Source organism: Eurypyga helias, unplaced genomic scaffold (genome assembly GCF_000690775.1).
Source record: "Eurypyga helias isolate BGI_N326 unplaced genomic scaffold, ASM69077v1 scaffold6036, whole genome shotgun sequence".
NCBI lineage: Eukaryota > Metazoa > Chordata > Aves > Eurypygiformes > Eurypygidae > Eurypyga > Eurypyga helias.
In genome coordinates, this window is record NW_010255962.1 from 1 (window position 1) to 22063 (window position 22063).

Below are 22063 nucleotides of genomic sequence, written 5' to 3' on the forward strand. Positions count from 1 at the left end.
AAAAAAAAAAAAATTGCAAGGAAGAACGCCTGACAGAGATTTTGACAGCGCTTTCTGGAGCAGGAAATCCTTTCGCTTAATATGTTTAAATTTTCCAAACACCAAGGAAAACACACAGATCCCCACAGGAGAACTTTTGGAGATGACAGAATAAACATCTAGACAACGGAAATATTTGACGTTTATTGAAATTTTAAGTGCCTTATTTAGGACGATGATCTCGGAAGGAGGAAGTTAAAGACCTTTTGAAGGCTCCTGAAATCTACATCTCGCTTCCCTGAGCCCCGCAGAACATTCCCAAGTCTGTATTCCTCTCGGTGTTGCTGACAAACACCGAGCAGAGGAAGGGCTGCCCTTTGCAGCGAAAGGTTTATTCGGGGGAAAAGTTAAGGTGTTAGTGCATTTAAAAGTGTTTCTCGGAAGGCGGTTGGGTTTTGATGGGGTTATTTTTGGTAAGTAAACATTTAAAAAACGAGGGAAAGATAAAAGCTTTCAGGGAAAAAAAAAACGGATGGTATATTTCATGTCGTTTGTTTCAATGTGAAAATGATCACAGGGAGGAATTTGGGATAAGGAGTGGAAATGTGTAGCGTATCATTGGAAGTTTTTAGCGTTAGCTACCACGTTTAAAGGATCCTTTTATTTTCCAATCCCATACCCAGAGGGTTCGCAAAGCATCTGCCAGAACACAGACTGCTCGTTTGGCGTATGAAATAAATGAACGATCTGTACATGTAGCTGTAAATATATATGTACGTGTGTGTGCATACACATTACGTGGGTGCATGCATATAAACACGTATGCACACAGTGGTTTTCCGTGTCGCTCACGAGCCCGTGACACGCAGTATTTATCCAAGCACCTCACTGCCGTCGGAGGTTTTTTTTTCCCAAGGCCTGGTAGGGTCTGGAAATGAGCAGCCATCCCCTCTCAGCAGTTCCGTGCAGTGACAGACAGCTGGAGTCACGCTTCGCTTTTGGAGAGCGGAGGGAAAAAGAATGAGTAATCATTTTGTTTGAATTGCAATAAGTATGAAATATTTCTCGGGAGCCAAAAAAATCTTGGAAAAGCAGAAAGGCATTCTTAAATGGCTGGTCATAATAGGAGCTTTCTCACATTGTAGTACTTCTTTCTTAAAGGGAAGAAAGCGTTGGGGTTTCCAAACATTTCATTCATAAGCGTATGAAATGAGCATGCAGGGATAGCACTTTCAGAAGTATTTAAACTAGTAATTAAAAATGAAATAACTGTAATTACCCGCTTCTGGTTTAATAAGTGCAATTTGTCTTTGATGTATCTGGTGCAAAAGCCCTACCTCTTCACCCAGAGCCCAGCAATATGAGTACTGGAAGAGTGAAAGTATTACCAAGTTTCAGATGTTTGCCAGCGAAATGCCTTTTTGTTGCCAGTTTGCATTTTAGTTTTGTAACATTTTGTCTGGTGAAGCCACCATGTCTGTGGATGCTGATCGCATGGCGCTTTTAAGGAGGCAAAGAGCGCTGCAGGGGGAAAAGTCCTCTTCTCTCCCTCCCTCCACCCCTTGCTAAAAATGACAGATATGTTTTTTTCCCCTAAGTAACACTCATTTGAAAACTGCCATTGCCTTTGAAATTTTCTTCTTTAAAGTAGGACTGTGTTTTAAGAAAAAGTGTGTGTGCTGGCTATAGTTTTCTGGGTTAGCTTATTTTCACTTAGAAATTTTCTTTTCAGCTGGAAAAATGTTTTAAATTATAGCCATTTAAAAAAAAATTGCTCCTAGCAAGCAAAAATACTGTGGAAAACCTGTAATTTAGACAAGTACCTACATTTTATTTGCTTTGTGCTGCTGAAATTTAGAATCCCTTTCCATTTACAGTTTACTTTTCACAGAACATTATTAACTTTTTGGCTTCATACATGATCTTCTGTCAGATGCTTTTGATTTGTAATTTAGCAAAGTATAATAAACAGTGCAAAAGTCATGAATTTTCCTCCGCATCCTGAGCTCTGTGGTAGGGAAAATGTGATAAAATGTGTACCTTAAGTCTTGTTTGATGATCTCTCAAAGCAAGTTTGCCTTCTGGAAATAATTTCTGGGGTTGAAGAGCATGGTATTAACAGATTTAATGTGGCTATTCAATGGATTGGTGGAGTACTATGTGAGGTTTAACAAAATGAGAGAGACAAATTGAACATCAACAAAACCTACATCTGCGAAGAATTATAAATTTAATTAGAAAAAAGGTGAACTTAAAAGACCTCATTAACTAATCAGAATTTGATGTTACTGATTTGAGATTCTTAAATGGATGAATTTTAAGTAGCTTTGCTATCACTGTCCATTTTTCTCTCGCCATGTACTATGTGGTGTCCAGATCTCCAACCCGTATTAAGAGAAAAGATGTGAACGTTACTTACAACAATCAAATTATAGGTAGGAATATTTTTGAGGTATGACGGAGAACATGCATGTCCTTCAGCATATAAGGCATTTTTAGTGTCAGGAGAGTGCAGAGTGTGAAGCGTGAGTGACAGCTCCTTTTTTTCCTCTTTTTGATTTTTTTTTTTTTTCCCCTAATGTGCCCCTTTGGCTGGCTGGGGAAGGACGTTGCTTCTTTTTTTTTTTTTCCCTCCACATTTTGTTTGCTATGTGAGTTATGTTGCAGAACTTCAGTTATCCAGAAATCTGTTGGCAAAATGGGAGAATGTATGAGAGTGAGCACACGCCACCCAGAAATGTTTTTATTCTATGAACTGGTCGTCATAAGTGTGGTTCCTTACTACGTTGTAATTTTGTACTACACATAAAAAACTGAAAGCATGTGAAGTGTAGCATTTTGTAAACTGTAACTAATTTCACTCACATCTGTGTCTAATTGTTGTCTGCATTCGCATTCTTGAGAGTAGATTTATTTTTCCTGGACCACTCTGTGGATTCAGCTGACCAGCCTAAGTGAGGATTAGTTGTTTTAAAGTTATTTTGATTAAAGAGTCATTTTTAAATATGGTAACGTGCAACACATGGTTTAAATAATTCTTGAGACACAAAGGAATATATCTAAAGTATGTCTAATGAAAATGAAGATTGTGGATATGAACTTTCACAAATCATAGAGTGTTAGAAGACGTATAAGGTATATATTTAATTCACTTTGAATGAGCTGCATTATTTTTTTTGCCCTCTCCCATGAATCTGCAAATGAAGTCTCTCTCAGTATACAGACACGTGCACATAATTTTATATATATCTGTAATTGTACCGAAGTTATTGGTGGTTTTTTTTTTTTTAATTTGGGCATATAAAATAGTGAGGATTAATTGTATTTTAGAGTTTAGTGACATCTGAGTAATACTGTAGGGCACTGTGGAAAATATCAGTTAATTAAAGCATCTCTACGAAAAAGGAAGGGTTTTTTTTTTTCTATTATAAAAGGTATGTTTTAAAGGATCCTCTGCAAGAGGCAGTGAAGATAGCTCTGTAAGCAAACTTAGTTCTCACCTATAATTTTTTCCAGGTGTTTAGAAGTAACAGCAGAAACATATCCTAAGGCACTTTGCTGCAGTTTCTGGGGTAAAGAACTGAAAAAAAAAAGAAAAAGAAAAAAAAAAAGGTCTTTAAAAGAAAATGCACAGTTTTGCATGTATCTGTTCATCCAGTTTGATTTGGCATGCGACGATGTATTGAAAACCATGTTATGCAGTACTTTAAGTACCCAGTTATAAGAAGATTGATGTTTTTCAGCGCGCGTTATTGCATGCTTCTCGACATCATTTGTAATGTTCTGCGTTGCCTGGCTGCCCCTAGCAGTTGTTTACTCTTGCTAGTAGTAGTTCCCTCTGTGATTAAAAATAACAAAAACCAAACCAAACCAACCCCAACCTACAGACACATAAGTAGGATTTGCCTGGATGATTTTTATGGGACTTAAAATGCCTCATCTCTCTTGTCTTTGCTCTGTGATCGTTTAAGAGATGTCGGTTCAGGTTGAATGGAAACACACGTGAAGGATTCTCAGTGCAGACATTAAGAGGAGGATGTATACCTTGCCCAGAGAAACTTTTGTGTGCCTTCAGCGTGCTAACACTGAAAACACTTTGTGTGCTAACAGTGGCCAGCAGCTTATCTTCACCTGAATTCTATCACCTGCTGACAATCGTTACTGGCTACAGAGTCTGTTAGCAAAGCAAAGGTGTTTTTTGTTTTTTTTAAGAGGATATGAACTATTTATACTATTTATAACTATTATGCTATTTATAACTCACCTGAGTTATTAGAGGAGTCATTATATTAAACTGGAAAATCATTGCCGGGCTTCCCAGTGGAACCAGATTCCTCTTCGTGATGGGAGACCTCAGAGGTAAATGCTAGAGCTTCCTCATATATATTTAGCCAGTCTTCTTTTAAGTCATTTTATCAGAAATCTCATTAGTGGCTGGAATTTTTATGAGCAAGACCTTGTGCAATAACGTGTGGGGTTTTTATTTTAATTCGCGCTGGTTGGAGATGGGCTCGTTTTGGTTGTGTAACGCTGTCGGTCGTATATTGAAGATCTTTACCCTAGGTAGACCTGCCCCTTGTTGTCCGCTCCCACCCCCACCAAAAGAAAAAAAAGGCGTCAGGCTCTCCGGCTTGCTTTGCCCCTTGCCTTTGGGGTGAGCTGACTTGCGGGCTCCCCGCTGCCCAGGCGCAGAGGAAGGATGGCGAAGAGTGGAGGAAGAGGAAAGCCAACGCCATGAGGGCAAGGAGCTGTCAAGAGTTAGGGGATGGGAGAGATAACCTGGCAGGGGATAACGAGGGATGAGAGGGCTGGAGGGTGCTGGGGGGCTCGGGGCTGGAGCAGTTGCTGCTGCCCTTGGCGGGGCGAGGCAGCGGGGTTACCTTCGCGGCCGGGCCATGCCGGGCCGTGCCGTGGGAGGAGTGAGCCCCTCTGCAGCTGTCACGGGCCCCTGATGAATCACTATCCCGTCACTTGGCCGCCGTCCCCCGGCGCGGGGAGGAGGGAGAGAGACCTGCCGAGGGAACAACAGTTGAGCCTTCAATTTAAAGACAATATGCCTTTCACGGCCACCGCGCCCTCCTCTTCCTCCTCTCCGTTTGGGTTTAAAGGACAGAATTGTCATCCGCGGTGATATACTTTCTTTAAATTAAGGCCTCGTAGTAAAGTGGAGTAATAGAGGCTTCTGTTTGTTTCCCTGGTTTACAGGTGCAGAAGTCCCAAACCAGTTCAGATGTTGCTGTTTCCTCAAGCTCCAGGTAAGAATTTGATTGAAAATTGCTATTTTTCTGCGAGCCTTTTGTTCTTTTATTTTTAACTTCAGGTGATAAGCAAGTACTTATTCTTGCTCATTAAGCAGATGAGTTAGTGCTGGAGCGTTGCTTTTATGTGCGTGCCGTCTGTAACCCACGAGCACCTATACTTTTTCACTAAATTGTTTGACTTTACATTAGGTACTGGCTTTTCAAACTCATTGCGATACCATCCTTTTTTCTGTGCAGGTTGGTTTTGTGTAATATAAAATATAAAATGAAGGACTTGTGTTTAGAACTTGCGATAAAATCTCAGTTGAAATGTGAAAACTTCATAGCTGAAATGACACGTTTAAGGATTTTTATACTGTTTACTGGGGAGGAATTTTTAATGTAATTTTAATAGTCTTTAAAAGAGCCTAAGAGTTTCTTTTAAATGGACAAATTACTGGTTCAAATGCCTTGGAGGCACAGTAACCTATGAAATTTCTACAGGGAGCAATTACATAGACTGGGTACATCAAATAACATTATCCAAAGTTTAAAGTGTAAGGAAACAGAAGATGGGGCAGTTCAGTCGTAAGCTTGCCCAGCATAAACCAAGGGTCATTGTCACAGTGGTGATGGCTGTTGGCCTTTTTATATAAGGCTATTAAAAACGCAAATCGGATATATTCAGCTGCTTGTGTGCTGTATAAATGCTTAACTTCTGCTTTGAATTGGAATTGCTCTCTTCTTACTTTGACTAAGCGACAGCTGCTGAGATACAGCAGAGTGCTAAGGCATACTAACGCCTGTATGGATTCACTGTATGTTGGTCATATCCCTTTTCAATTGGGCACGCTTTATGTAATCCACAAAGCAAACAAGTGAGCAGACATAATAATGTTTTAATGCTGCATTTGTTTCAACGGAAACAGAGGAACAATTAAGTAGTTTGCCAGAGTAAACACATACATCAGGAATATCTCATTCCCTGTCAGTAGATGATAGGTTTCCACAATTGCTTCAAGTGTTTTATTTGGTTTGGAGGCCCATTATATTGCCACTGAGTGGTAAATCTTGAGAAAGCAGAGTGTTAATTTGTTGTAAAGAGAATATATGTCTTCGTAGATTCGTGATTTTGTCTTTGTACGTATCTTAAAAATATAAGGTGATGTGAATGTCTGAAGTACAGCACTTCTTATGTGAATTTTACTCTGTTAGAAGCTGCAAAAATAATTACAGTAGCCCGTCACTTATGCTGTGTGTGTGTGTGTGTACAAAATGAGTTTAGCACTATAAAAGGTCACGTTGGGAGAAGCTGCTCCTTTTTCACTACGTGTTTTCTGGATGTTGATTAATACCAGGCTGTGTCTCATATAGGTAATTCCTCTTTAATCCATGCTGAATATGTCACTAAAATGAGGTGCATCCTTTTTTCAGGTCTATGGAAATGCAGGATCTAGCCAGCCCACATAGCCGACTAAGTGGTAGTAGTGAATCCCCCAGTGGTCCAAAACTTGATAACTCTCATATAAATAATAATTCCATGACACCCAATGGCACAGAAGGTGAGCCACCATTTTTTTTTTGTTTGGTTTTTTTTTAGTGTTTCATAGTTTGGTTTTTCTCCTTGTTGCATCGGTGTTCTTGCAGTCAGTAAGCCGCACAGGAAAAAATGTACTATTTTAGGTGTTCTGTCTTAATGTAATATGGTACATAAGGCTGGTGTTCAGTGTTTAGGGGTAGTTATTATTATCAATTTTCAGCAATAGCTTTCATTCCAGGTTTATGTTCATTTCATGGAGTTTGAATGGAGTGAGCAGGTAGAGTGTGCAAAGCTTAGAAACCTGAAACAAAACCTGAAAGTGTGGTTTAATAATGAGGAAAAAAGGTAGCGTTTACAATTGTACTACAGAATGCAATCCTTCAGTCTTTTTCACTATTTCAGTATTTCTTTGTGTTCTCACTTTTTTTTGCAAGCTCCTAAGGCTATGTAAGTTTTGTCAAGTAAGCTAATAAAACTGAGTGTTGAAATTTCCTCAGGCTAGCTTGCTGCTCTGATGGAGTGGCCAAAATTCAAACAGGTGTAGTAGTTCAATGGGGTAAACCAATACCTATTTTTCAAGAAGCAGTCAGGCAGTTGGTAAGTTATGTTTGTTCTCAGTAGAATACTAACAGCAGAACAACCTAACAGCTTTGCCAGTAATATAATACATATATCATACTTATAATGAAACGCAGAAGGGTTTATATAAGAAGCAGCAAAAAATACTCTTTCCTGTAACATTTCTATGGGAATAGTAGGCAAGATCGTACATGACATTTGGGTAGCTATGTGAACAGATTTTAATGCGTTACTAGAAAAGAGCATCATGTAGCTTCAGATACTACTTTTCAATATAAATGTATAGCTAAACAACTGTTGTGGCAAAGATATGCTTTTTTTTTTCCTAAGAACTGGGTCATATTAGTGCTGTCAGAGTGTTTGGGATTATGGACATGCATTGCATTCTTCCAGGAAAGGCACATGTCAATCAAACAGATGTCGTCCCCCTCAATTCCCCAAACATCTCTGTTATTCATTCTAATTGGAGTCCTCTGTAGCAGGGAGGGTTTATGGGTTATCAGATTAACAGGCGTTTCTGCCAGAGTTGTGTATAATTTACTTTCTGCTATTGCTGTAAAAGTATTGCCACAATCAAATTTTAAGCCATTTAAAAAAAAAAAATGTAGCTTTAAAAAGAATAAATAAGGTGTTTGATGCCTTAATGTAGTTTAAACAGAAAAATATTTCATATCACAGATAAGCTTTCTTCCTTTTTAAAACCCAAGTACATTATTATATTTACCGTATTACCAGTTGTATACCAGTTTTGGTACAGGATAAAATTGCTTGACCCTTTCAAATTAAAATTCCTCTTGCTCACAAAAGCCTTTGCTTTAAACCTCATTAGCTTTTGTACCTTCTGTGCAACTTGAAGGCTGTTTAGCAGCACAAAAATAGGGAGTGTTCCTTGAAATGCTGAAAGACACTCACCATCTGGCTCGACTGCTTGTTCTGAGCAGTTGTCTTGTGCAGGCATACGCTCTGAAAAATGGGGTGCTTAATATTACCTTGTCAGGAAATTAGCTGTATGTTGTATCTCTTCAAGCACTGACCTCAGGTAGCAAATAATTTTGGAACTAATATCCCAACTACTCGGTAGGTATCATAGTTTATCGAAGAAAGTAAATTAAATCACAGTAACTTATTTATCTGACTTTAGAAGTTTAAAATTCAGGCTTATTAATTTTGGGTGAATTCTGCCCAGAACGCTCTTAACTTGCAATACGTGTTTACCTTCTGAGACAAAGCCGAATGGTTTTCTTTTGTTTGCCATTTTCCCTCAGGTGACATGACCCTCCTCAGCACTGCAGATTGGTTGCTAAGCCCTAGCACACAGACCCCCCCAGGTTTGGGTGCCTGCGGTGGGCGCAGCAGGCGTGGGCGCTCAGCATGCGTTTTCAGATGTTGTCCAGAAAGCGTCCTGAGACACAGCTTGTGCTTGGCGATTCTGGTCTAAAGTTTCTAATGTCAAAATACCTGTCTCTGATTGCTCTTAAGTGACAAATAAGGTGTTTTGTTTTTTTTTTAAGAAACATAATAAAATAATTTATTTCTGAATTAGATGTCTGCCAAGAGGCAAAGTCTGTGAGCAAAGCAGATACCTAAGAATCTGAAGGTGGAATTTTTTGCTGTTAATCTGTTTTATCTTGAGGAAATGTTGGTTTGGGTTCCTTGAGCTGCTAAATGGGCTTCAGAAAAAAAAATTGAGTGAATGAAGCAAGGGTTTCTTTTTTTTTTTAATGAAGGGGTGAAGTAAAATTATTTTTTCTGAGATTCTTGAAGCAGAATCCTGCTGACACAAGTGGCAGATTGTAAGGATGCAGTCATAAGGGCTTGCCCAACACCTTTCTTAAAATGCTGCAGTGTGGTTGATTTGCTTGCTTGTTGCACGTGGAGTGGAGATGTGGGTTGCTGAACCTTCACATGTTAAATATAACGTGAAACAAACGTCTAATCTGCTCTGCACTTACTCTCACTAACATGAAAGAGCCCTCCTTTTCTGGCATAAGGGACCTTCATGTGAATGAGAAACAGGGCCTCCAGGTATTTGCATGTCATAAATATCTTGTAAAGATATGTTAAATTTGATTTGACTATGGGTGTGATTTAGGCAAGCTTCCATACCCTGAAGTGCAGGATATGTTCACTAGATGAGGAGGAGGTAAAAAACAAGAAGAAAATAAGAAACCCCTGTCCTAAAGTGAAATGGCCCCGTTTCAAACAAATATGTTCATTAATTCCTCTAAGGCACATTTTCAGACTTGTCTCTTATTGATGTTGTTCTACAAGAGGATGTGGTTGGAAGATAGCTCACTGTTATTAGCTAATATTTTTAGCTTCACACTTAGTGGTAAGTTTTCAAAGCACTGACTGGGGATTTAGTTTTGTGATTGAGTCTGTTTAATCTCTGCGTGCAGCTTTCATATAATAACTCTTTGTGTGCTTAATTTCACTTTGGTAGAGCAAAACTATTGTAGTGCAGAACTGACCAGGTAATGCTGTCCAAGGACTGCAGCTGAAGAAATTCAGGGGGTTTTGGGTGACTGCTATTTATTTCCTTCTATCTAAGCATTTTTAAAGAAGTCAGATTTACTACTTCTTGTCTCAGATAACAATTCCTCTGTGGGATTCTTTTAGAGCATAGTGATTTCTGTAGAATTTACACTATTCTTTTAAGTTTGCTGCAGATCATGTAACAGTCTTCATAACTTGGGATGTACGTGTGGTGAGGGGAAAAGTAGCATTTCCTTAACATCTTGATTAAAAAAAAAATCATAGATAATGAGAAGTAATTACTTTGCTAGTGTTTGTCTTTTTTCTTCCTCTTCTCTGCGCCAGGCAGCATGGTCTTCAAAGCAGTGATGGGGAAGTAACAAGGAAATTATAGACCCTGACCAGTCAGAAATTTCCCAGGATCAAATGCAGAGGAGTAACACTAAAATGTCTGACTAAAGACACTCAGAAAAATCAGTCCTGGCATGCCAAGATGGTGTTGATGATATAAATATTGCAGTATTTGAATTTTCCATGATCTCTCTAAGTGTTTTACCACAAAATACCCTTCGTCATAGGGAACAACAGGCACTGTACACCGTTAAAAATTTGGCCGTATATGACTTGCATAGGAAAATCTGTTTTAAAAAAAAAAAGGAGAATCAAAGTAGGTTTCAAAATGTTCACAGTCGTGCCTTATCTCTAATCTTTGTCAGCGAATTGCTGAGGTGGGTTGATACTGAAGGAGTTAAAGAAACAATAACAACAGAAGCTAATAGAATTGCCATTCGTTAAGTTTTATCAGACAACTAGTGGCTATTCCAACAACAGATCCCGCTTTGGTGGATATACCTCAGAGGGGAAAGCCTGTGAGTAATCAGTAAATTTTGAAAGGGGTAGTAAAGCTGTTTTCCACAGTGGACAACTGCATCCAGCCTGTGGCCCATCATGATGAGGTTTTATGCAGCTGGAATGGAAAAGGATAGATGAAGACTGGGAGAAGGAGCCATGGTATACTTCATTCATATTGGGAGTATGGAGCTGCTTCTGCCCTTGTTTTTGAGTTTTCAGAAGGAAGAAGAGAAGGAATTTTTGTATCAAATGGGAAAAGAAAATGGGTAACAAATTGAAGATCAGATTTTCAGATACATGGGAAGGAAGGCTTCAAAGGGAGTTGGATGTGAAAATTCCTTTGGGAGAAAAGAAAAAAGGTTCTCTCTTAAGTACCTGCTACAACAAGAGAATGAGATCCCACACAAAGGCAGGCAGAGCTCCCCACGATGTGGCTGTCTGATGGGTGACCATTAGAAAGGTTGTTTTAAATCTGGTGAACGTAAATCCATCTTCAGAGTTTCAAAGGGCAGCTCTCTGTGGTATGTTTGCTCCCGAGTTCCAATATTATAGAGTGGAGAAAAAATTGTTTTCAGTATTTTCTGAAGCAATGGTGGAGTAAGATGTTGAAATCCATAGAGAGGGTAGGAGCTGGTCATTGTTATGGCACATGATGTAGGTTGCTGTAAGTAAATTACATGTTGAGTATTCGTTGTAAATCTAACAATACTTTGTACCACTCAAAGTAGTCTTTCAGTATTACAATCAAGCCTGCACATTGGCAGTGAATTATTTTTAATTTTGTATAAGTTTTTTATAATTTTTAATAGTTATCTATAATTTTGTGTATTTTGGGGTGCAAAGCTATGGTTGATGATGGCAATCGGACAAAATGACCCTCCTTTTTGAGATGCTTGGGTTCTGGTACCTTTTAATTGCTCATTTCTGGAGTTTCTGCCAATTATATGTGCTAAAATTTCTAGACTTGTGTCCGTGATGAAAAGCTCGATGGTATGAAACTTGTAATTGATGCAGGGACACCTCCATATATAGACATCCTGAAATAATAGCGCAGCAAATCTAATATTTACATTTCAGTAGGGTGTTGGTAACAAGAGCTATTGATGCTGACTTCTTTACTCAGCCCCAGAAGAGTGAGTGCAAGAGGCCAGTTGTGTGGCCAGAGTCAAAAGACTGCAGTGGTCCCAGGCCCCAGACCGGCAAAAGCAACGTGGGGGTCTGTAGGGGCCAGTAATAATCTTCAACCTGCTGCCACTTCTGGAGGCTAAAAATCAGATACACATCACTGCCCCTTTACTTGAGGACAAAGGGCTGGCTTGGGCTATCTTTTCTTCCCTGCTCTTTACCTTTTTCTTCTGGCTGTATTACACTGGCTTCCTTCCAGACTCTTTGTCTTATCTGTGTTTTTAGTCTCCTGCTTCCCCAAGAGTCCTTCCGTCTGTTCTGAGCATGTGTAACATAATGGTCTATTATTCCTCTTTCATAGGTTTTTGGCCAGTGAAATAATTTGTCTACTCTGTTGGCTCAGTCCAGAAACTCCCATTGCAAGGTCTTGAGGAGGAGACCGATTAATCAATATTGATATGTTAATTTTCTTTTCTGTATGTATATGTATCTGTTTGTGAGAGCTTCACCGTTTTGTTTTCCTCCATAACATTTTCCTGAAAGGACGGACCTCATTTAAGTGAAAAGTAATACTGGTTCCCATAGATGACTGAAGGAAAGAAAATACTCCAAATGACAAATGACTTGGGGAAGGGGGGGGTAAGAAGAATGGAACATCTTGGAAGCACCTTTCTTTTAATATAATTTATTTTTGGAAGCTTCTCCTAAATGTGTTCACAGCACATGCCATTCCAGCCTGTGGATGAAGCGTGGTGGGATGTGAGCACCCTCTGAGTGTGTCAGAGGGTCCCAGAGCCCCACTGGCACAGAGGCTTTTCACAGGCTGCAGGAACTAGATGATCTTTAAGGTCCCTTCCAACCCAAACCATTCTGTGATTCTATGTGAGGAACCTGTGAAGGTACAGTTTTTGGTGAGGTAGTGAGTAACTGCAACACATGGCACTGGCTGCGGCATCTCCAGTGGGACCGGCATGTTCCACACGATCTGCATGTGTGCAGTCACGTGATTGCACAACATCAGATAGAAATATCATCTGCCTGGCCAGTAACACAGACGAGAAGGAAATCCAGCTCCTGCTGTCGGTGTGCACCAGCAGAAACTCCATGGAGTGGAAGTAGAACATCTTAGTGTAAGATCACACCTTAACAGACAACAGAGTGGTATTGAAGAGCTAAATGATGACTTAGCACTTGCATTTGCCTCTTGTAATCTTCTGAGGGGTTTTGCTTATCCCAGGTAGACAAAACATCGTGAAACTTGGTTACACGTCAGGGTTAGCCATGTCATCTGACCCCTGGTCGGTGAGTGAGGTACCTGTGCCATCCCATTTGATGGGACAATCTGGGCAGTTTGCTGCTGCTGGGTGGAAGGGAATGGAAGCTGGTGCTGTCCCTCCTGTTCTCCAGGTGAATTTGGCTTTAAGTCTGGCAGTCCTGGAGTTCAGACCCTGGCCAAAAGTAGAGACTATTATTTCCCACTTAGAAAGGTCCCACCTGCTTTGTCATTCTGCTTCTGTTTCCATGTCTGTCTTGACTTGTACACCTAAACGGCAGAGCGGCTTGACTTCTCCATGATGCCCTCTGTTTACTTGAAGCCCTCTGTGTTCCCAGCAGGTAGACAACCTCCTTTGCCATCAGTCCCTGGTCATTGTGATCTTGTGCAGTCATTCTGTCTGGCTTTGGTTAAAGAGTACCGATATTTTACACGGATGCTGTGCAAACTGTTACACATGTGAAGGGGAGTTGCCGCAGTCAGATCCCCAGTCGAGGCTTTAAGAAGGAAAAAACCCCAAGAAATAGGGTGTAACACCTCTAAAGGATTTGTTTCTGAATATATGCTGCCTCCATTTGGACATGAAAGATACAATCACTTGGTACAAACTGACAAGTGAGTGTGAAGGGATAAGAACATTAGGTTTCACTCAAATATTTTCATCTCTGAACTGCAGTGAATGAGACTATTTTAACCCATGACTGTACTTGTCAGATAAATATCCAGGCTAAATCTCGATTAGCACCTACAAAGGCTATCAAAGCTTGTCTCCACCCCAATGGTTTTGAATTTTCTTTCTGATTTTGCACTGTAGCAATGACTCCATTTCTCTGTAAATTTAAGGTTTCTACTGCTAGCTGAGTAGGTACAATGACGTTCAACCTCTTTCAGTTGTAATGCATAATATAAGAGGAAGATGAGGGTTGCAGGGTGGGGGGGGGATGACCGTGCATGCAGTGAAAGCTTGTTGTGAACTGCAGCCCCAACCCTGCAGAAGTTTTGAAGCCTTCTCACATCAGAGAAGGGGAGAGCAGGGAACAGTCTGGGCTTGAACCAGAATGTGCTGCTTTGAGCAGGGACTTTCTTTGAAAACTAAACATAAATTTAGGGTGGAAATTACCTTGTAGTAATTACCTTCTGGTAATTTCCAGATGAGATTCAGAAAGAGTCCTCTGCTTTGAGAAACAGGAGCAAGTAAGTTTATCAGGCTTGGTGGTCAGGAGCTGATGACTTGATAGTTGGTGATAAAAAGAGAGAATGATGTCCTGGATAGGAATTAATATAATTGAGCAATCTGTTTAGAAGTAGCCTGTAACCTTTAGCAACCTGTTTATAATTGCAAGATTCTTCAGTGCAAATAAGGGAGAGTTTGAATGAAATAATGGAAAATATCCTCAGAGATTTAAGGGAGAATTTTTGTTTCTTGTCAGTAACAATTATCTGTGAGGTTTCAGGTGAGCTTTGGGCTTCTAGTAGGTACAGAAAGATGATGGGATCAAGCAAAACAGTGTGTGAATAGTAATGGATACATAAAATACTTAATCAAGATACCTGTATCTCTATAAACAAACTAATAGCCCGACGTACTTTGTTGAGACTCTGTGCCCCATGAACACTAAGAACCATCAGCCAGGATTTATTTAATTTTGCCCAGTTATTCATATATTACAAAGACTATAACACAGGTTGCCCAGAGAAGCAGTGGATGCCCCATCCCTGGATGTCTTCAAGGCCAGGCTGGATGAGGATTTGAGCAACCTGGTCTAGTGGAAGGTGTCCCTGCCCATGGCAGTGGGGTTGGGACTAGCTGGTCTTTAAGGTCCCTTCCAACCCAAACCATTCCATGATTCTATGATTAGAGTATTAATTCAGTCTTAAAACTGCATAATTAAAACCAATTTTGTAAGTCAGGAATGTTTACTATGTTTCTCTTGTGGTTTAAGGCATATGGCATAGCTGTTGACAAAGACTAGTTCAGCAGAGCAAGCCTTATATGTGTTCTAGGTAAAGTAATTTTAAAATATAATTTTAAACTTTACTTTCTGCGTACTTGAAGGTGCAGTCTTTATGATATATTAATATGACTTTTGTGTTAGGAGTGGCCAAATGTTAGGTCTCTAAATCCATATTTAAAACATCCAGCACCTCATTCTTCACAGCATTCTTCTTACTTCTATATACACCAGTGACTGCATGACAAGCTGTGTACTCAGAGTTGTTACTTGGACAATTAATCACGTGAACTTCTGGGTTCTGAAGTTCTCTTTTGGTGAAGTTCAGAAACTGCCATGTAAGTAATTTTTAACCACCTTTTGTAATATGGCTGGCAAAATAGGGCACATTACACTTGCAGTCTCTGAGTGTCTTAAGAAGTATCTTGACAACATTAGATCAGCAGTTATACTATCACAGAATTTTTGTGCTTTTTTTTCTCAGAGCTAGCATGTGTGTTATTATCTGCTACTTCTATTTTTTCTATTACTCTGTTATGTTGTCTTCTTAAATTAAAACTTGTTTTTAGAATCTCATTAATGACTAGAAAATAAAAATAAAGAGGAAAAATGTCTTTGTGTTGACATAGCTTCTTGGTGGATAAACCTAATCTGTATCAGTAGTTCTGTTATAACTATTTAACTTTTGTAGCAGATCAGAATACGTTAATTATCTTCTTGAACTTCTTATTGATATTCTGATTTATTACATGAGTGATTTTGCCACCACTTAGTATCATGTTGCTAAATCACAGTCTGTCTCTGTAATGCAAGTCTGATAATTCTGCACCTCTGTAAGGGTCTGTTTTGATAATGGAGCATCAGAAATGGGAACTCTCATGCATCACTTTATCTGTGGTCTCTACCATGACTGAGCATGCTTTTGGCAGTTACTGGCAAGCTTGCAACATGTTCCGTGTCGATGTGGCAATATTCCCACTCACTGCCCAGTGTCATCCTGTGAAAGCTTAGGACACGTTGCAGAAATGTTAATTGTCATGGAAAATATGGAGGGCTGAAATCCAGAGAGTGCTTAAGGAACACGCAGCAGGGCCAGAGCCGTGCCCGTCCAAAGCCTTGATTCCTTGGATGGCTCTATATATCTCTCATGATAGACATGGTTTACTGATGTGCTACTGTAAAAGACTGGCAGACTTGTAGCCTTAGGAAATCCCTTTCCCTGTGATTCTGGGGTGAAACATGCTCCATTGCAGGTCAATTTTTGGCTTGGGCATATGAGAGACCTTCCTTTGTGGTGAGAATACATGTAAATATTTCCAGCAGGCAAAACCATGGCTGTTGTTCTCAGTTTATTTCTTTGTATAGCAAGATTTCATCCTCTTGAAATATGTTCAGGGTCAGATAGAATATGCAGTCATTTTCTGGCATTTTGATTAAAATGTTTGGGGAATGGAGGACTTTTCAGTTCCTACCCATCTTTATTAAATTCCTGACCAGCTGCGATGCAAAGGTCTAATAAGGTCATTGGTTGTTCCTAAAGATGGCATGATAGGGCTTATTTATTATCACCCTACTAATGGATACCCAGATCAGGAAAGATGTGAACAGCCTTTCTTATCTTGCTATTTATATATTCAGGAAATAGAGCAGCTGAGAGAGGAGACATAAGGAACAGTTATAGAAAATTTGAGTACCTCAGTGAGCAACTAGAATTCTTCTCCGTGAAGAAGGCACTGCATTTTATTTCATATATGCTATCCTGTACCTTCAGAAGTAGTCTGTGTGGTGAACAACGTTCAGTTATAAACATTGTTGCACTGAAGTATTGCTCATAAGTTATAAAGACAGAAATTCCATTTTGCTGATTTTTTTTTTTCCCCCTAAATGGTATCTTGAACAAGGATCTGAGATCCAGAGAGGTGCAATGGCATGTGAAGCAGGCTTTTAAACCAATGTCGAGAGGCATTTACGTCCACGTAGAAAGAAATGATCCTAAAAATCTTTATCTAGAACAAATGATGGGTCTTTATTTTGTGTGAGGTGGCTCAGCATAGTCCTTGGTCTGCTAGTTTGCAGTCATCTAAACAATGATATTGTGTTTTATAAGGAAAATAGAAGACTTGTTTCTCCAGTAGAGAAGAGAGAAAGAGTTAGGAGATGTAGCTGTGTTAAACTTCTAAGAAAAAGCAGAAGGTAATGTAGATGTTATAATTCTTGGTACCTAGATTAACAAATTGTGTAGAACTTGCTATAAAAATCTGGTGGGTTCTGGGAAATGACTTGGGATAGACATCTGTGTGTTAGGCTTTCAGTATTTAGCTATGAAATGGATGTTGGATACGTTGTATGCTGTGTTTTTGAGAACCACGTTTGTATCGGAGTTGTAGTTCGGACCCTGAGTGTGCTCTTGAAGTGAACCTCTTGGCCACCTTCTCTTACCACGTGTTAATTCACCTTGTGGAGTCTCTTGGACCTCACTTCTTTCAAAAAAGGTGCTCTGCAGAAGTGCACCCAAGGTCTTCCAGCTGGTGACAGGTGCTCACTCCTTGGGACAAGACTAATCTCAGCGTGAATAACACCTCCCCTCCCCAAAAAAATGCATAAACTGTGGGTACTGGACCCGCTGCACCAACCATCTCACTCCATGGAACTTTTCCCATGGTGCTGCATGGCTTGCTAATGCAGATGTAACGGAGTTTTGTGTGGAGCTAGTATTGATCTCCCGAGTCGGCGTGTGCAGACAAAACATCCTGCATGAGAATTGAAAGAAAATAGTGGGCAGTTAGTAAAATCGTGAGAGGTTGCTTATAAATCCCATTGATAAGGTCAGGTGAAGGAAGTAGTTAGGCATGCGGAAATAGGAATTTGGTTTGGCAAGGAAAGGAAAGGCCCTTTGTCAAAAGGGGAAAGTGCCTCTCCCTCACCCTCTCCAAACATGGCACCGAAACATGGTTTCTGCTAGTGATGGTTGCAAATCCTGAACGCTTATGTATAGACAAGCATACATGCATGTATGCACACCTATGGCAAGATAACACTAAGGCTTTACATGTCAAATGGGGTGCAGTTCACCTTGTTTTTTTCAAATTCACTTTCTGCAGTGTTTCTGCTTGGCTGAAAGGTCAGGTATGCACCAGCTGTGGTGTGTGGGGAGCCGTGACTCGGTGTGTCAACAAGAGCGAAAGTGGTGGGATGTTGATAGTAGGATCAGCTCCGTTGTTTTCTAAAACGTCATCCTCGGTGGGTTTGGGTGTGCTGTTACTCCTAAAGCTAGATATGTAAAAGTGGATTTGAGAGATTGCCGTGCTGGTCCGGTAACTTCCTGGGAGTAGGTATTGTGCCTGTTTGCATCTATGCTAGGTCAGCGCCATCCTTGCTCCTTGGACTGGAATTACTGAGTTTGCGCTGGAGTCACAGAAAGGGAAATACATTTATTTACTTGAGGCGTTATTAAAAGATATTAATTAATAATTAATTATGAAGCAGCATGAGCCAAGAGAGACTCTCTCTTACTCTTTTTTACTCTCTGACAGCCATGTTGGGTCATGGGTTCAGAGGGAATAAAATGTAAAAGCATTCTTTGAAGTATCTGGTGAGGACTGTGTCCCCTTTGTTTATTCAGGGTTGCTGAGTATAAAGTTGGTTTTTATTCAGAGAGGAGAAATCCACCATGAGGAAAGTGTTTTACTTCATCACAAATTCTCATTTCCCCAGTGAAAAGTTATTTGGATGGAAAAAAAACACGTGAACATGCCTCAGAGGAACCCATTTAAAAATTGCTTCCTTTTTTATCTTATTCAAATTGCCGTCTTTCAAGCCTGTAAATGCCTGTGTGACCTGATCTAAATGTGGACCCTTATTGTTGGGTCTGCAGGATTAAGAGGAATCAGGACAGGTGCAGAGAGTTGCATGGGGACTTCTGGTTTGTTACAGTGGCTCTTATTCCTTGGGGACAGAAATAACCCTCTGGATCATTTTATATGTATGTGTAAATCATAGCTGCCAGTACTTTGCATTGTTTGTATACACAAATACATAAAATGCAAAATATCAATAGCCATGATTTAAAACATTTTTGGCAGATTTTTGTTTTATTGAACTTGTGGCTGCAGTGAGTGTGTGTGCATGTGTGTGCAAGAATATTAGGTGCATATAGAATATATTTTATTTATATTTCTATAGTTAAAACAGAACCAATGAGCAGCAGTGAGATTGCTACTACTACTACCACAGACGGGTCTTTAGACAATTTCTCAGGATCAGGTAAGGAATAAACAAAGATTTTAAGCTCAGCATTTTTTTCATTTACTGTTTTCTTATCCCATGTGTTCTAAACCTGTGCACAGCTGTTAAAAAGTCTGGTGCACTTTGCAGCTTATGCCTATTTCTGTTCGTCTTAGACAGTGTAAGTCAATAGTTTTCCCCGAGTAAGGAGCATTACAGCATCAGGCTTATTGATGTTCATTGGTGTCTTTGGTGGGAGTCTCATTAGGGAGTATTCTGGCCCAGAGTAATTACTCTCTTGTTTTCTGTAAGTAAACATACCTGCCTCTGTGATTACGGTTGTCATTGAAGGTCTTCCTCATTTATTGTAATTTATTAGTATCAAGGTAGCCATTCTTCTGTCAGGCTTTTTTAATTCCTGGAAGCCAAACACATCACAGATGCTAACATACAGGAGACAAACACTGTGAGAAAACCCTAAGATGTTTGCACAGTTTTGCATATCTGTAGATGAACTGTGGTATTTCTAGCACATTGTTTTTATGCTGCAAATCAAATAAAAAAAGGGATCTAATATTATGTTGTGGGGTTATATTTCCAGAGTAGCAAAATTTGACATCTCGCAGCCAGTCAGGCTCCAAGTAGCCAACCCTTTTCTGGTCTTGTCACAGCCTTCATCTTCTGTGCATGCTGTTGAGTATGAAAGTATTAAACCTGAAAGACAAAAATTTAAAAAAAAAAGTGTTTCTAGAATATTTTAAATTTCTGAAAGAAGAAAAGGTAGTGTGTTTGGTAGTACCCACATACACCTGTGGTGATCTGACTAAAGGTCAGGCCATAACATTTGGCATATCTGCAGCCTCACAGGCCACAGAAAAGAAAACTCTTAGGTGTGGAAGGCACGTAAAGAGATTCCCTGCTTCCCTCTATGCTTCTGCAAGCCCTCCCGGAGTGTAAAGATGATGGATTTTCCCTGTAGTTGGCCAGGAAAGGGGTAGCTGGTGAAGGGTAATTATCCGTGGCTTGTTTATTTCCAAGCACTTAGCAATAGGGCCTGTTGTTTCTCCGGCTGCCTGATTTTACAGTAGTCTCATAACCTGCTGCTGACCCCTTCCTGGCAAAGGCTCCAAACCCCACGTTGGGACCTAGAGAAGAAATGGCACCCAAACGGTAACCAGAGAGGGAAGGGCTCCTGAAAATAACGCCCAGAGCAGAGCCTGCCGGCACATCCGCCACACGCTTGGAGACACCCAAAAATACCAAAAGAGGTTGGGATGGGGTGGCGTGTAGCTCTGTGTCGACAGTGGCTGGGCTGTCGGGAGAGGCTCACTGTTTAGGCTCCTGGGCTTCAGTGTTCCACTGAAAACAATGGGGACATTGGTCATGACATCCTTACGCAATACTGTTTTGAAGGTCTGAAAGCATTGTAGAAAGCAGATAAGGGGGGGTGGGGCGGGGCAGAAGAGAAGGAAACGTAGTGTGGTAACGCATCCTCTGCATTATGGAATTATTGGGTTTTTTAAAAAAGGGGCACGTGCTCTGAAGCTGGCCATATGTTTTCAATCGAGGCACGCATAAACCTCCTTCATAAAATGTAGGTCTTAAAAATTCTAAAAGTTAATAAAATGTTGCACTTGAGATATCAATAATCCTTTGAAAATATGAAGGGAAATGTTTCCGTTAGGAAATAGGGTGTTTGCACTGAAAATGTTGTCTGTGTGTGAGCAAAGAATAAACTATTGCTCAGGAGTTGTACAAAGGGGCAATTTAGTATTTGAAAATTGTAATCAAGGTTTTAATGTTAAGCGTTCTTGCACAGTTCCTGATAAAGTATTATTTTCTATCTAAGGTATCAGTGATATTTGAATTTAATTAAAATCTTGTTAATACTCTGAAATTCTATTAGGAAAAATAATATTTATCTTAGGTGTGTGTATTTACACTTCTGTGTGCTTTCTTTTCTCCTTGGTGCAGCAATTGGAAGCAGTGGTTTCAGCCCAAGACAAACACACCAGTTCTCCCCACCACAGATTTACCCTTCCAAGTATGATATCTTTTAAAAATAATAATAGTAGGAGTAATAATAATAACTGAAATAGGCAGATTTTAACCTCATTTAAAATAATAATTGGGTCCATCTGTTAAGTCATAATTTAAACCACAGCAGCTTCTAGGGAAAAAAAAATATTTTTTTTAAATGCTAAGTGTATTTGAAAAATATTTGGAAAGTTCTTATTTTACTTATTCTTTTATTATTGATTTCTTATTGTTGTTTTGTCTTTGTCTTACGGTTTCTGTTGCCTAGAACAGCGTATGATTGCACGTTAATGAAATAGCAGGATTATGTTAAGGCTAAAAATAAGTATACTCTTATTTAGTCTGTCTAATGCAGCATCTGTCCTCTTTTCTGTCATTTGTAATCAATAGCAGACCATACCCACATATTCTTCCTACCCCCTCTTCACAAACGATGGCTGCGTATGGGCAGACACAGTTTACAACAGGGATGCAACAAGCTACAGCGTATGCCACCTACCCCCAGCCCGGCCAACCCTATGGAATCCCTTCATATGGTAAGAAATCATGTCCGTGTTTTTGTATTCCAGAGGTAAATTACTTTTTAGAAGAAGACTGTGTGACCCTTGCAGCAGTGCTTGGTGAGACAGCTGTGCTCTAGAGCATTTCTGGTGGAAGACTGGTAATTTCCCCATTGGAGTGATGCCTAATTTACCTATTAAAGAGCTAAGAAGCTACTCAAGAGGATGACACTGTTTTGGGACCAAGGAGAGAGATTCATTAGGTTTTTAAGAGTGATATAAAAAAA

The 22063-nt window shown here is 39.8% G+C and overlaps 1 protein-coding gene across 4 annotated transcripts in view; it reads left to right on the forward strand.

Moving 5' to 3' along the window:
• The first annotated feature begins 716 nt into the window (after positions 1-716).
• Positions 717-22063, forward strand: part of EYA1 (EYA transcriptional coactivator and phosphatase 1) — an 89907-nt gene continuing 68560 nt past the window's right edge. For 2 of the 4 annotated variants that reach the window (XM_010153494.1, XM_010153496.1), the window contains exons 1-4: positions 6658-6781; positions 19198-19278; positions 21214-21283; positions 21667-21812. In XM_010153494.1, coding sequence (XP_010151796.1) covers positions 6658-6781; positions 19198-19278; positions 21214-21283; positions 21667-21812 — 421 coding nt within the window. Of the gene's footprint in view, positions 729-5184; positions 5235-6653; positions 6782-19197; positions 19279-21213; positions 21284-21666; positions 21813-22063 lie in introns of those variants that run through there. The other 2 variants (XM_010153497.1, XM_010153495.1) reach the window with 2 other exon arrangements.